The sequence below is a fragment of the Heterocephalus glaber genome, unplaced genomic scaffold, assembly GCF_053883595.1.
Source record: "Heterocephalus glaber isolate CG9 unplaced genomic scaffold, H.glaber_assembly_v1.0 deba00001600, whole genome shotgun sequence".
NCBI classification, from domain to species: Eukaryota; Metazoa; Chordata; class Mammalia; order Rodentia; family Bathyergidae; genus Heterocephalus; species Heterocephalus glaber.
In genome coordinates, this window is record NW_028258372.1 from 19,652,048 (window position 1) to 19,665,852 (window position 13,805).

General features: G+C 35.4%; 2 protein-coding genes across 9 annotated transcripts in view; one reads left to right on the forward strand and one right to left on the reverse strand.

The window, feature by feature from the left end:
- The window catches only part of Cep350 (centrosomal protein 350), a 171,732-nt gene that overhangs the window by 123,955 nt on the left and 33,972 nt on the right, over nt 1–13,805 (reverse strand). For 6 of the 8 annotated variants that reach the window (XM_087194406.1, XM_021265329.2, XM_087194409.1 and 3 more), the window contains exons 6-7: nt 11,757–12,379; nt 631–744 (exon numbers count right to left, since the gene is read on the reverse strand). In XM_087194406.1, the coding sequence (XP_087050532.1) occupies nt 631–744; nt 11,757–12,379 (737 nt within the window). The remainder of the gene's footprint in view (nt 1–630; nt 745–11,756; nt 12,380–13,805) is intronic. The other 2 variants (XM_087194408.1, XM_087194407.1) reach the window with 1 other exon arrangement.
- Nucleotides 1–13,805, forward strand: part of LOC147823126 (uncharacterized) — a 156,749-nt gene that overhangs the window by 113,084 nt on the left and 29,860 nt on the right. The window lies entirely within an intron of this gene.

Genomic DNA, 13,805 nt, shown 5'->3' on the forward strand with positions numbered 1-13,805 from the left:
TTTGAATATTGGCTTCAATTCTTTATTTGGTGCAACCTGGGAAAATTACTCTTTGAGCTTCCATTCATCAACTGTAAAATTTACAAAATTAAGTACCCAGCATCTTGACAAACATCATATTCCTATTTCTAATACTGTAACTTTATTCTCTCTGTATAATGCTTGCTTTTCTTTCTGTATCTGGGTGATCGGCAAATCACCACTTCAAAGACTTCAAAGACCTAGCAGAAGTAAATTTCAGCTAGACTACTTCCTTTAACTCAGGCAGTTCTGACTCCAAAAGACCTTTAGATTAAAAATAGCCTGGTAGGGCAGGGGATTTATCTCAGTGGTTTCACTGCCTGGTGCGCAAGTGCAAGGACCCGAGTTCGATCCCCGGTACCAAAAAAAAATAAAAAAATAAAAATAGCCTAGTTAATGTCTCATTGGTCAAGCAGGCTAATTTTAACCCTGGAGCAGAGCCTAGAGGCTAAAAATTTTATAACTTAAACCACTATTATTTTAGTATACAACCCAGTTAGAAAGGGAAAATCTTTAGTTTGGAGAGAATTTCATATTTAAATATAAATATTATAAATCAGATGGCATGCATTATAACATACTCAAAAGATATAAAAGCTCTACTCTCACCTGCAAAATGAAGTGCCAAGTCTCGGTACAGTTCTCTACTCATATTTTGAAACTCAGACTCTTGCCACACTTTCCCATCAAGTGTTCGAATCTTGGTCTCTGAAGGGTTGAAACCTGATATATATCAACAATATAGAATATTCATATCAAACTTGCTTTATATGTTTTGTTTATTCTACTACCTTTTCCCTTTTTTGTAGTACTGGGAATTGGATCCAGGGCCTTTGCACTGAGCTATACCACCATCTTTTTTTTTTTTTAATTATGAGACAAGGTCTCACTAAGTCACTAAGTTGTCCAGTCTGGGCTTGAACTTGAAGTTCACCTGCCTCTGCCTCCCACATGCTGGGATCACAGGCATGTGACATCATGCCCAGATGTATATTTTTTAAGTGAGATAATTTATATACTATAAACTTCACTCTTTTAAAAGTGTGTAACACATCAGATTTTAGTATTTTTACAAAGCTGGTACAACTATCATCATTATCTAACTCCAGAGTATTTCATCACAATGAAAAGAAACCCTGTATCTATTAGAGTCACTTCCTACATGACCCCCTCCATTCCTGGCAACTACTAATCTTCTATCTTTGTAGATTTGTCTATTCTGGACATTTTACATAAATGGAGTTGTACAATATGTGGTGTTTTGTGTCTCACTTATTTCATGTAGCATGTTTTCAAGGTTCACTCATCATGTAACATGTATCATAACTTCATTCCTTTTTAGTGCCAAGTATTATTTCATTGTATAGCTATAACATTTTGTTTATCCTTTCATCCATTGATGGATCTCTGGGTAATTTTTACTTTGGGGTTATTATTAATAATGCTGCTACGAACATTCTTGTACAAGTTTTTGTGTGGATGTTTTCAATTCCCTAGAATATTATACACAGAAATCAAATGCAGGATCTTCATAACTCTTTTGAAAAACTGTTAATTTTTTCTATTCAAAGCAATAACAGGGCTGGAGATTTAGCTCAGTGGTTCCATCGCCTGCCCTGCAAGCCCAAGGTCCCGAGTTTGATCCCTAGCACACACAAAAAAAGCAATAACGGGGGTTGGGGGTGGGGATTTAGCTCAGTAATTCTGCAGCCTGCCTCGCAAGTGCAAGGTCCCATGTTAGATCCCAGTACCAAAAAAAAAAAGCAATAGCACCATTTTATATTATCACCTGCAAAGATAACAGTTCCAATTTCTCCTCAACAATACTTATTCTCACCTTTTTTTATTATAGTTGTCATTTTTTTTTTTTTGGTACTGGGGAATGAACTCAAGACCTTGCATTTGCGAAGCAGGTGGCAGAACCACTGAGCTAAATCCCCAGCCCACCTTTTTTTATTATAGCTACTCAACTAGACATACAGTAGAATCTCACTATAGTTTTGATTTGCATTTCTCTGAAAACTAATGCTATTGAGCAGCTTTAAGCTTCTAAAAGAATAGATACTTAGGTACCACATAATGTGTTGACGAATACCATTTAGAAAAAGCTTCAGTGAAATAAATCAATATACACATCTATTCAAAGAATAAGACTAGAAATGGAGAAGCACTAAATTAAATGATAAAAGAATGTCAATCATAAATTATAGATTTCAGAAAGACAAACTACCTTTCTCAGGACTAAGAGAAGACAACACTACTCATTCTATCTCTGAAGATAGACATTAGTTCCTACCCTTTGGTTTACATTTTATCTTAAGACAAGGTTTCACTAAGTTGCCCTTAAAAAACTATCTGTAAGGCTGGGGATTTAGCTCAGTGGTTTCGCCGCCTGCTGCGGAAGCGCAAGGACCCAAGTTCAATCCCCAGTACCAAAAAAAACCCCTATCTGTTTCTGTCTATGGCTGAACAAATGGATAAGATGCATTTTATATAGGCAAATTTTGCCAAGGTGTGAAAAGTGGTATTTAAAATATACATGTTTGGGGCTAGAGTTGTAGCTCAGTGGTAGAGCACTTGCCTAGAAGGCCCTGGATTCAATCCTCAGCACACAAACAATAAAACAAAACTGTTCCATTTTTCAAGAAACATTACACATGTACTATTTTCAAGGATTACTATTTTGATTTTTCCTTTCAAACTTATCACTACTACTTAAGATATTTAATAAATTTTAAGTGTTATTTTACAAACTAATAAAATAATGAATATAGATGAAAACCAAAGTAGTGTAAGTATTTAAAGATAGGCTCAGCTTATCAAAAAATGGGCGGCCCATCTTTGTAGAATTAAATCAACATAAAAAATAGGCTGGAGTCAAAAATTCCTAAAAGCCCTTTGTAGGTATTAGATAAAATGTACTAGAGGTTTAATATGCCTTATCCAAAATGTTTGGAATCAAAAGTGTCTTAGATTTTAGGATTTTTTGGATTTTGAAATATTTATTTGTACCTAATAAGATATTTTGGGGATGAGACTCAAATCAAAACATAAAATTCATTTACACAATAAATACATGCAATGAATATATACAATACATATATATATAATGCATATATATTATATACATACAATGCATATATATTATATACAATCTGAAGTTATTTTATACAACATTCTTAATTTTGAACATAAAAAGTTTGCATATATTGAACATCAGAGAGCAAAGATGCAGCATTTCATGAAAAATCTATGGTTTGACATCACTATCATTACTGACTGAATTTATATGCTACTGATGAACAATCATTTTCTTGTATTTATTTCTACATGAGTATTTAACTGTAAAAAAATCCAACACATTGCACATGCCAGTAATCCCAGCTACTTGGGAGGTTCAAGCAGGAGAATGAGAAGTTTGAGGCCAGTCTAGGCAATTTATAGAGACCCTTTCTCAAAACACAATTTAAAAAGGGCTGCAGATATAGCTCTGCACCCTCTGGGTTCAATCCGTAATACCGCAAAGAAAAAACAAATCTGACATATCATTAATACAATGAAAAATAATGTGTTCAGGGTAATTAAGCAACAAGGAAACATAACCAGAATTTGTGCATCAGCTGTTAAACAATAGTGACAGCACCCTTCATTCTACCTATGGTGTTCTATTTGATTAAAGACTTACTATATAGTATATTTTATTTTTTTGGTGAGAAGAAATACCAGAAGCACCTTAGGAACCAGGAAGTAGATACTCTAGGAATGAGGAAGCATTCACATAGATGCCTTAAAAAATGTTTTCTACCCAGGCAGGGGTGGCACACGCCTGTAATCCCAGCATGCAGGACTGCTGTGAGTTCAAGGCCAGCCTGGGACTACACAGTGAGTTCAAGATCAGCTTGGACTACACAGAAAGACCCTTTTCCAAATAAATTTTTTTTAAATTTAAACATATATGCAAAATGTTTTCCCCAAAGTCATCTGTCTCTTCAGCAACTGTTTTTGTCCTAGAAGTCTTAGATTTTCGAAACTGACATGATTTCTTTTTCTGTTATGAATGCTCCTTGCTCTAAAATCTTTTAATAAGCTCATCATACATGTTCACTAGGTCATATAGAGGCACTTTTTCTGCAGCTGCACTGTTAACATTACCTTCATCATCATTATTCTCACTATCACCTTGATTCAGAATCATTTCAACTATTTCATTGATCATTACTGATATTAAAAACTTCTCCAGCCAGGCATGGTGGTACATGCCTGCAATCCTAGTACTCGGGAGACTGAGATAGGAAGATCACCAAGAGTTCCAGGCCAGCAAGAGCTACATAATAAGTTCAAGGCCAGCCTGAACTACACAGCAAGGACTCTGTCTCAAAATAGAAAAAGAAAAAGAAAAAGAAATAAAAACTTCTCCAATATCCACATTCTCCAGGTTACTGACAAACTCTGAAGGCATATTTTTTGCATATATAAGGAAGTCAGACATTTTTTTTTCTCTTGACATACAGAATCCTTCAAATTCACCACCTTGTTCATTGTAATACCTGATCACAGTCACAGGCCAGAGATTGTATCAAGCATGCACAACTGTACACTTAGTCACTGAGTTCCAAGTAGTAGCAATGGCATATATGGCATCCTTCATATTAAATTCCTTTTGAAAACTTTCTACACCTACACTTCTATTCACTTCTGCTAGCATGGTGCTCAAGAAACTGTTCCATTTGTTTTTAGTTACTCTCTAGTGGTCTAAGGACATACTAGTCACATGGCTGAATTAATGAAGTCATATTTGGGGGGAAAGTACATGGCACTGGGGCCGGGGATTTAGCTCAGTGGCACCACTCCTGCCTCGAATGTGCAAGGTCCTAAGTTCAATCCCTGGTACCAAAAAAAAAAGTACAGGGCATAAATGTTGTTTTTGTTAGTTTTTATTGACTGGTTGCTTGGGGATTGAATCCAGGGCCTCATACATGCTAGGCAAGTGCTCTACCACTGAGCTAACTCGCAGCCCATAAACATTATTTCTTATGAGAATTTCAGATAGAGGATGAGCAGAGCAGTTGTCAAGAAATAAAAACATCTTGCAGTCATCATCCAATCCAGTTCCTAGCAATGAGCACAAACTGCTGGTACAAATGTTTACAAAACCAATCAGAAAAGATATTCCTGATAATCCACACCTTTTCAGTAGTGCAATTATACATTAGTAAGAAATTCACTCCTTTAAAACAGTGAGGATACAAGCTTTGGCCTATCACAGCAAGTCTAAATTTAGTATGTGCCTGCTGTATTTGTGCATCCCAGCAGTTATTCTGTCCCTGGCATCCTTAAATCCTGTAGTGGCTGCCTCATCAGCTGTAGTCAGTGTATTTCTGGTGACGGTACACCAAAATAGTGGTATTTGATCAGTACTACATACTTGTGCTGGCATCAGATTTTCATCAGCAATGAACCTGACAAACTAATCAATGAATCTCTGTTGCTTTTTTGGGATTTTTTTGGTACCAGGGATCAAACTTGGGTCCTTGCACTTGCGAGGCAGGCGGCGGAACCACTGAGCTAAATCCCAGGCCCTCTCTGTTGTTTTTTGATTGCCAGATATTTTATCACTACAAATCTTTAAAAATTTAATACTGTCTTTTCTTAAATTTCTGTAACCAACTTCTTGAATATGCAGTATCTTTCAATTTCAGTTCATTGTGATAGACAGTTGGCCTTTTGAAACAGCATACCATTAAGTAGCATGTTTTCGATGCAATTCTAACAGGATAAACTCAAAATACAATCAAGATCTTTATCTTTATGCAGTATTTTTCTATTTTTAATTAACTTCTGCTCATCCTTTTCAGCATGTAACTTCAAGAGTTTATCGTTTGGTTTTTTTCAGGTAATATATAGCAGTCATTCCAGCATCACATTCTTCTCTAAGACATTTCACATACTGCTATTTAGCTTGACTACTTACATGATCTTTCTTTTTCTTTTAATTTTTAGCCACAAAGGTATCTCCAGGCCTTTTTAACATATTGAACAATATCTCTGCAACACACAGCAGAGTATAAGCAAAAACTAAGCGATACACATAGGTGTTAGCCTTATGTGGGACATTGTAGGAAAACTGTCACGGGGGGCGGGGAGTCAGGCCTCTACATAACCTTTGCGAGCATGGTTAAGTGGGAGAATCTGGGCATGCATGCTAAGATACATCACAGGTGAAGGGGGCTGAGGTTTTTTTTCCTTTATGGACTCTGAATAAACTGTTGTGCACCTTCATACTGTCTATAACCTGTCACATGAGGGCAGATGTGGAATTCTCCACTTCTGCTGTCATTGTTAGCACTTACAGAGTTTCAGATTTTAGGTTTCTTCCTCCCTTCATTAGGAAACATCGCTATGGAAACCTATCTTTGTACTCGCATCTTCACCTACAACTTTAAGAAGACTATAATATAAATATAAGTATAAATGAAATTAAAATGTCACTTTAGGATACAGTGGTTTTTTGTTTTGTTGATTTTTTCCTTTAGGTTTTTTGAGACAGGTTCTCTCTACGTTGTTCAGGCAGGCCTTGAACTCGCTATGTAGCCTAGGCTGGCCTTGAACTTGAAGCAGTCCTCCTGCCTCAGCTATACCCAAGTGCTGGGATTACAGGTATGCACCACCATATCCAGTCTAGAATACAGTGTTTTAACGTGCTTCTCATTTATATTGTCAAAAAGATGGTACAAAAAGTTATTGTTAGGAAAAAGATCCATCAATCAGAATACCAGAAACTATTCTCCATAATGATTTCTTAAATGTCTGTTAGATTTCATAAAGTAACCAACCCTTAAAAGTTATATTATAAAATACTTTAATTTGAAAACTAGCCTGTTTAAAAAAAGTAAAAGAAATATGGAAAATCCAGCCACCAACTCAAAAAGGTTTTATTTAAGACGTTTACTCTGGTTCTTTAACATTTCTAACTTTCAGGTAAATTATTAAATAAAACATGAATTCCATCTTCATACATCAAGTACGATTTCATCCCAGGGATGCAAGGGTATTTCAACATATGGAAATTAATGAATGTTTATATGATATAAACAGAAACAAGGACAAAAATCACAGGATCATCACGACATGAAAAACTGTAACAAAATGTAACATCCATGTGTACATGATAAAAACGCTGAAGAAAATAGGTATAAAAGGACCTTATCTTAAACTAAGCCACTTATGACAAAACAAGTAACAGTATCATATTAACTGAAGAAAAGCTGAAATCTTTCCCTCTAAAAGCAGGAAAATGACAAGGAAATCCACTATCACCAGTCTCGTTCAATATAGAACTTGAAACATTAGCCAGAGCAATTAGATAAGATAAAGAAATAAAAGAGAGACATATAGGAAAAAAGTCAAATTATCATTATTTGCAGATATGATCCTCTACATGGAATATCCAAAAAATTCCACCAAAAGACACCTAGAATAATCAAATTTACGAATATAGCAAGATACAAAATTAGCACACAAAAATCAATAGCATTCCTGTACACCAATAATGAACTCTCTGAGAAAGAAACTGGTATTCACAACACCATTAAGAAAAATGAAGATCAGAACCGGGATTTAGCTCAGTGGTTCCACTGCCTGCCTCGCAAGCTCAAGGTCCCAAGTTCAATCCCCAGTACCAAAAAAAAAAAATAATGATAAGAAAAATGAAGATCTTAGGAATTAACCTAACCATGGAAGTAAAAGACCTCTACAACAAAAACTGAAAAGGAGATCAAAGAGGATATCAGAAAATGGAAAGATATTCCCTGTTTATGGATAGGAAGAAACAATATTGCCAAAATGGCCATACTCTCAAAACTGATACAGAGATTTAATGCAGTCTCATTGAAAATACCAACAGTACTCCTAACAGAACTAGCAAAAACAATCCTAAAGTTGATATGGAACCAGAACAGACCCAGAATAGCAAAAGCCACTCTGGGCCACAAGAGCAAAGCAGGAAGCATCACAATCCCATATTTCAAGTTATATTACAAACCACAGTGACAAATACAGCATGGTACAGACACATGTGGAACAGACATGTGGATCAGTGGAACAGAATAGAGGATGTAGTAACAACCCAAAAGTACATTCAGTCATCTAATCTTTGAAAAAAGGGCCAGAAAACATATGCTGGAGGAAAGATAGCAATTTGATCTTTAACAAATGGTGCTGGGAAACCTGGCTACCCACATGAAGATTGAATCTAGACCATGTACTAAACTAAAATCAAAACAGTTCAAAGATCTAAATATTAAAACAGAAACAGGGCCGGGGATTTAGCTCAGTGGTTTCGCGGCCTGCTGTGCAAGCGCAGGGACCCGAGTTCGATCCTGGGTACCAAAAAAGCAACAAACAAACAAACAAAAACCAGAAACAGTCTGCTGCAAGATAATATATGTAAAACTCTTGACATCATTGGCATAGGCAAAGACTTTCTAAACAGAATCCAAACTACCTAAGAAATAACATCAAGAACCAACAGGACCAGAGATTTAGCTCAGTGGTTCCACTGCCTGCCCTGAAAGCTCAAGGACCCGAGTTCGATCTCTGATACCAAAAAAAAAAAAACAACAACAAACCAACAAATGGGACCAAAAAGCTTTTTTACAGCAAAAGGATACAAGCAACAGAGTAAAGAGACAACCTAATGAATGGGAGAAAAATTGCCAGCTCATCCTTGGACAGAGGACTAATATCTAGGATATATAAAGAACTAAAAAAATTAGACCTCCTCCCCAATTTAAAGACCCAATCAAAAAACAGGCAAATGAAATGAACACACACTTTTCAGAAGTACAAATGGCCAATAAATACATGAAAAATGTTCACTATCTCTGACCATTAGCGAAATGGAAATTAAAACAACACTAAGATTCCATCTTGCTGCAGAAAGAATGGCCATCATCAAAAAATCAAATAACAAATGCTAGCAAGGCTGAAAGGTGGGAGGAAGGAATTCTTCTACACTGTTGATGGGAATGTAAACTAGTACAAACACTATGGAAATCAGTATGGAGATTCCTCACAAAACTAAAATCAGAAATTTAACCCAGCTATTGTCTTTCTAGGTAAATTCCCAAAAGAGTTAAAGATATATTACAGTGATGAAAGCACACCTATGTTTATAGCAGCATAACTCATAATAGCTTGGAAGTGGCTTATATGTACACCAACAGATGAATGACTAAAGAAAATGTATTTATACATAATGAAGTAGTACTCTGCCATAAAGGACAAATTTGAGTCTTCTGCAGGCAAATGGATGCTCTTTTGTTAATGCTAATGTTAATCACGCTTACATAGCTCAGAATTTCTCTTATATGAAAAACCCAAAATATAAATAAAGGGTAAAATAAAAGATAATAGGAATCAGAGAGATAGATCTTTCGCAACAGGGAAGAGTATCAAGAGATGAAGGAAGAGGGCTGGGGATTTAGCTCAGTGGTTCTAGCACCTGCCTCTAAAGCACAAGGTCCTGAGTTTGATCCCTGTTACCCCCCCAAAAAAGGTGTTGCATTGGGCCAGGGATTTAGCTCAGTGGTTTCACCGCCTGCTGCGCAAGCACAAGGACACAAGTTCAATCCCTGGTACAAAAAAAAAAAAGAGATGAAGGAAAGCAAATAGAAGGAGATGAAGAAAAAAAGAAATTAAGATGTGTTAGATAAATGTACCAAATCCCCAGGGTAACTGTCACCATTTACATACTCTAAACATGTACTAATAAAAATAAAAATAGTTTAAAAGATAATAGGAAATAGGGAAATAGATCTTTTATAAAAGGAAAAGGGACCAAGAGATAGAGCAGGGTGAAGGGAATGAAAAAAGAATTAAGATGTGTTATGTACATGTACCAACTCCCCATGACTGTAATCATTATGTCCTGCAAACATGTATTAATAAAAAATTTCAAAATAGGGCCAGGGATTTAGCTCAGTGGTTTCACCACCTGCTGTACAAGCACAAGGACCCAAGTTTGATCCCTGGTACCAAAAAAAAAAAAAAAAAAAAAAAATTTAAAAATAAGTAAATTAAAACTAAAAAAGAATCATCCATCTTAAATGCCTTGGAGGAATAAACTTTGGTATTTCACGACTTTGAATTATAGAATAACCATTAAATATATAATCTGTACTTAATGAGTATAGCAAAGATTTGAAGTAATCACTATTCCAATAATGTATGGTACACAAATGACTATTTCATATGAAAGAATTTTAATCAGTAATATATGAGACGAATCATAGACAACAGAGCAATTCTTTAGATTCTACTGAATTTGGCCACATTTATAAGAGATTAGCTAGAATAAAATTCTCAATGTGTATCACTAGCAAAACATAGTAAGCAACACAACATAAAACTGATGTTGCCAAATGTATACATAATGAGCTTTGTTCCAGTGAATAAATTACAGACACCTTAGGACCACAAAAACTGCAAAACTTGTCAGAAAAAAAATCATACTTGGGGCCAGGGATTTGCTCAGTGGTGCCGCCACCTGCCTCACGAGTGCAAGGTCCTGAGTTTGATCCCCGGAATAAAAAAAAAAAAAAAAAAAATCATACTTATAGAGAAATACAAACAAAATGGACAACAGCAAAAACTTTTTAAAGTCTTAAAATTACTAGAAGAAACCAATTTTACATTATTTTATTCTGAACTTGGAAAAAATATCCATTAAAAAAAAGGTTACAATAGTTTTAATGACAAAAATCTAATATAAACTAAACTGATCAAGAAATCAACTCTTCATTAAAACCTCTACATAGATGACCCTGTGAAAACAAGAACTATAAACATAAAAAGTGAAAAATAGAAATCCCTAAAAAACCACCATACACAAAAACTTGAGTAGGCAAAAAAAAGGAATTAGCTTTGAAAAACATTTTCTCAATGAAATCTATCAATGTTTCCATAAATCTGACTTAAACATTTTTTTCTTAATTTTTTGCATTAAAACTTATACGTTAAAATGGCAACTGGATTGACGTTAGTGCAAAAATACTGTGTATCCAAATATTCACTGGAAAATGACTGATTTATCTTTTAAATTACTTTTGAAAGAATTCCTAATAATGAAAAAACAGACAGGATTAAGAGCAATATTCTTTCACTTACTTCTCTGAAAATGGTACTAACCCTTATTTCCTATTTGTATAACTTATTAAAAAGTTCACATAATACATCTCAATTTATAAGAATCCCCTACGGGACTTATTAAAAATTCCATTTCTAGGGCTGGGGATTTAGCTCAGTGGTTCCGCTGCCTGCCTCACAAGCACAGGACCCAAGTTTGATCCCCGGTACCAAAAAAAAAATTCCATTTCTAAACCCCATTCTCAGAAATTCCAATGAAAGATCTAGAAATCTTTTTTATTTATCTGTTTTTTAAGAAAGGGTCTCGCTGTATAGTTCAGGCTGGCTTTCAACTTACTATGTAGCCCAGGCTGGCCTCAAACTCATCACCATCCTCGTGCCTCAGCTTCCTAAATGCTGTGAATTATAGGTGTGTGGCACCACACCTGGCTGAAATCTGCATTTTTAACCTGTACCCTAAAATGATTTCCTATGCAGCTAATTTGAGAATCATATTCTGGTCTAAAGATGACCATCTATTCAAATATATACTTCAGAAAAAAGGGGAACAAGAAAACAGAGAAAGGAAGATACAAAAATTGATTACAAACCTTTATATGTTGGAGCAGGTGGTGCTGTTGCCACTTTCCTGACTTTTGCTGTCACTGAGCTATCAACATTAACAACCATTACTGGATGGTCAACATGACCCAGATTCTGGCCCCGGCCATTTATTTCTTCTGAGTGTTCCCACTGTTTTCTAATCCGCTCTTTAAGTTTTTCCAGTTTGACATCATGTTGGCGCCGTTTTAAAATATCTAATCTTTGGGAATTAGAGATACTAGTAGAGGATGGAGCAGAATCAGTTAGCTGTAACACTTTTGGACCAACAGGATGACCCACGTTATTCACAGGAGGTTTTGAATTGTTCTCATTTCCTTTTGCTCTATTAGGCATTTCTCCCTCCATTCTCATAGGAACTCCCATCTTAATCAAACATTCAGAATTGTGCAATGCATCAATTGCTGGTCGATCATTTAAAAACCTAACAACTGTATCATTGATTACAGATGACTGGGAGCTCTCAAAATCACAGCAACGTATATCCTGTTGTTCTCGATTGCATATCATCCGGTTTCCACTCTCAGCCTTTTCTTCATTAACGTCTACATAATATACATGCTTTGACTCCAGGTGGCTAGGACTTAAGTTGGAAGGTGCACCATGGATTTCCCTATAATAAAAAATAACAAGCTTTATGATAATAGGAACAAAAAATACTACAGACTTGAAAATTGGTAATAAATTTTTAGTGTTCTTACAACAAAAAAATAAATACAGCAGACCCTCCAGTTATGACTGGCCTGACATACAAACAACTTCCATTAATTAGATTAATGGAAGATTCATCTGTTTCTTGTTATTTACAGTGTGTACCTAGGTAAACATGCAGATCTTGTACTGACTTAGTTACAACCAGCCCTTCGGAATCAGATGCAGTTTGTAAGTCAAGGGTCCACTGTATAATAGGTATTATATACGTTAAATAGCTTGACTTAGCAATTCCATAAAGAATACATATATCAAAACATAATAAAATTATTTATATTAAATATACATATTTAATACATATAAATAACTTCTGTACAATTAAATTTTTAAAACTTTATGAGAGGACCAAAAGTAAGGTGTGGAGGCACACAACTATAATTCCAGCTATTTAGGACGCTAACTCAGGAAGATCACAAGTTTGAGGTCACAGTGGGCACTTAGTGAGACACCCATCTCAAAAACTCTTTAAAGGGGCTGGGGTTGTAGCTCAGTGGTACAGCACTTGCCTAGCACACATAAGGCCTTGGGTTCAATTCCCAGTACTACAAAAATCAACAACAAAATAATCATTACTAACATTAAGACTTAATGCCCAATGTTCCCTCTATCCAGTTAAGTAACAAATAATCAAAATAACAATCTGCATATTATAAAATAAGAAATATATAAGTAAAGAGATTTCCTTAACACCAGAAAAAAGGATTATAATCTGACTTTGGGTATTCATTTGCTCTCTGTCACCAAATGTGCAATTTATTGCTCTAAGACATCTTAAGTACTAGAAAAAAAAGTTCTCAAATACTGGCATCTCATATGTGAATTTCTTTCTTTTTTTTTGGTACCAGGGATTGAACTCGGGTGCTTACGCTTGTGAGGCAGGTAGTGGCACCACTGAACTAAATCCCCGGCCCTTATATTTGTAATTTCTAAATAATATACTAAATTAACAAATAGATTGAGAATACAAATAAAGTGGGGGTACAGTAAAAATTTTCCTACAAATAAATGTGATTGGTAAGCACAAAAGACTGGAGAAAGCCAAAATACATAACCCAGTGTCCATATTCTCTGTTCGTGAAAACACTAGCAAAGTCTTCCTTCAGAGATTATTTTTATTTTACATATCATTGTAATAAGCTCTATTTTAGGAAAGCAGTTTTGTGATATTTTGTTGTTTTTTGGGGGGGGTACTGGGGATCAAACTTGGGACCTTGAGCTTTCGAGGCAGGCAGTGAAACCACTGAGCTAAATCCCCAGCCCAGGAAAGTAGTTTACTAAAAGGGATGTGAATGAAGACAAAACTCAGCAGTGAAGAACCTTATGAATCG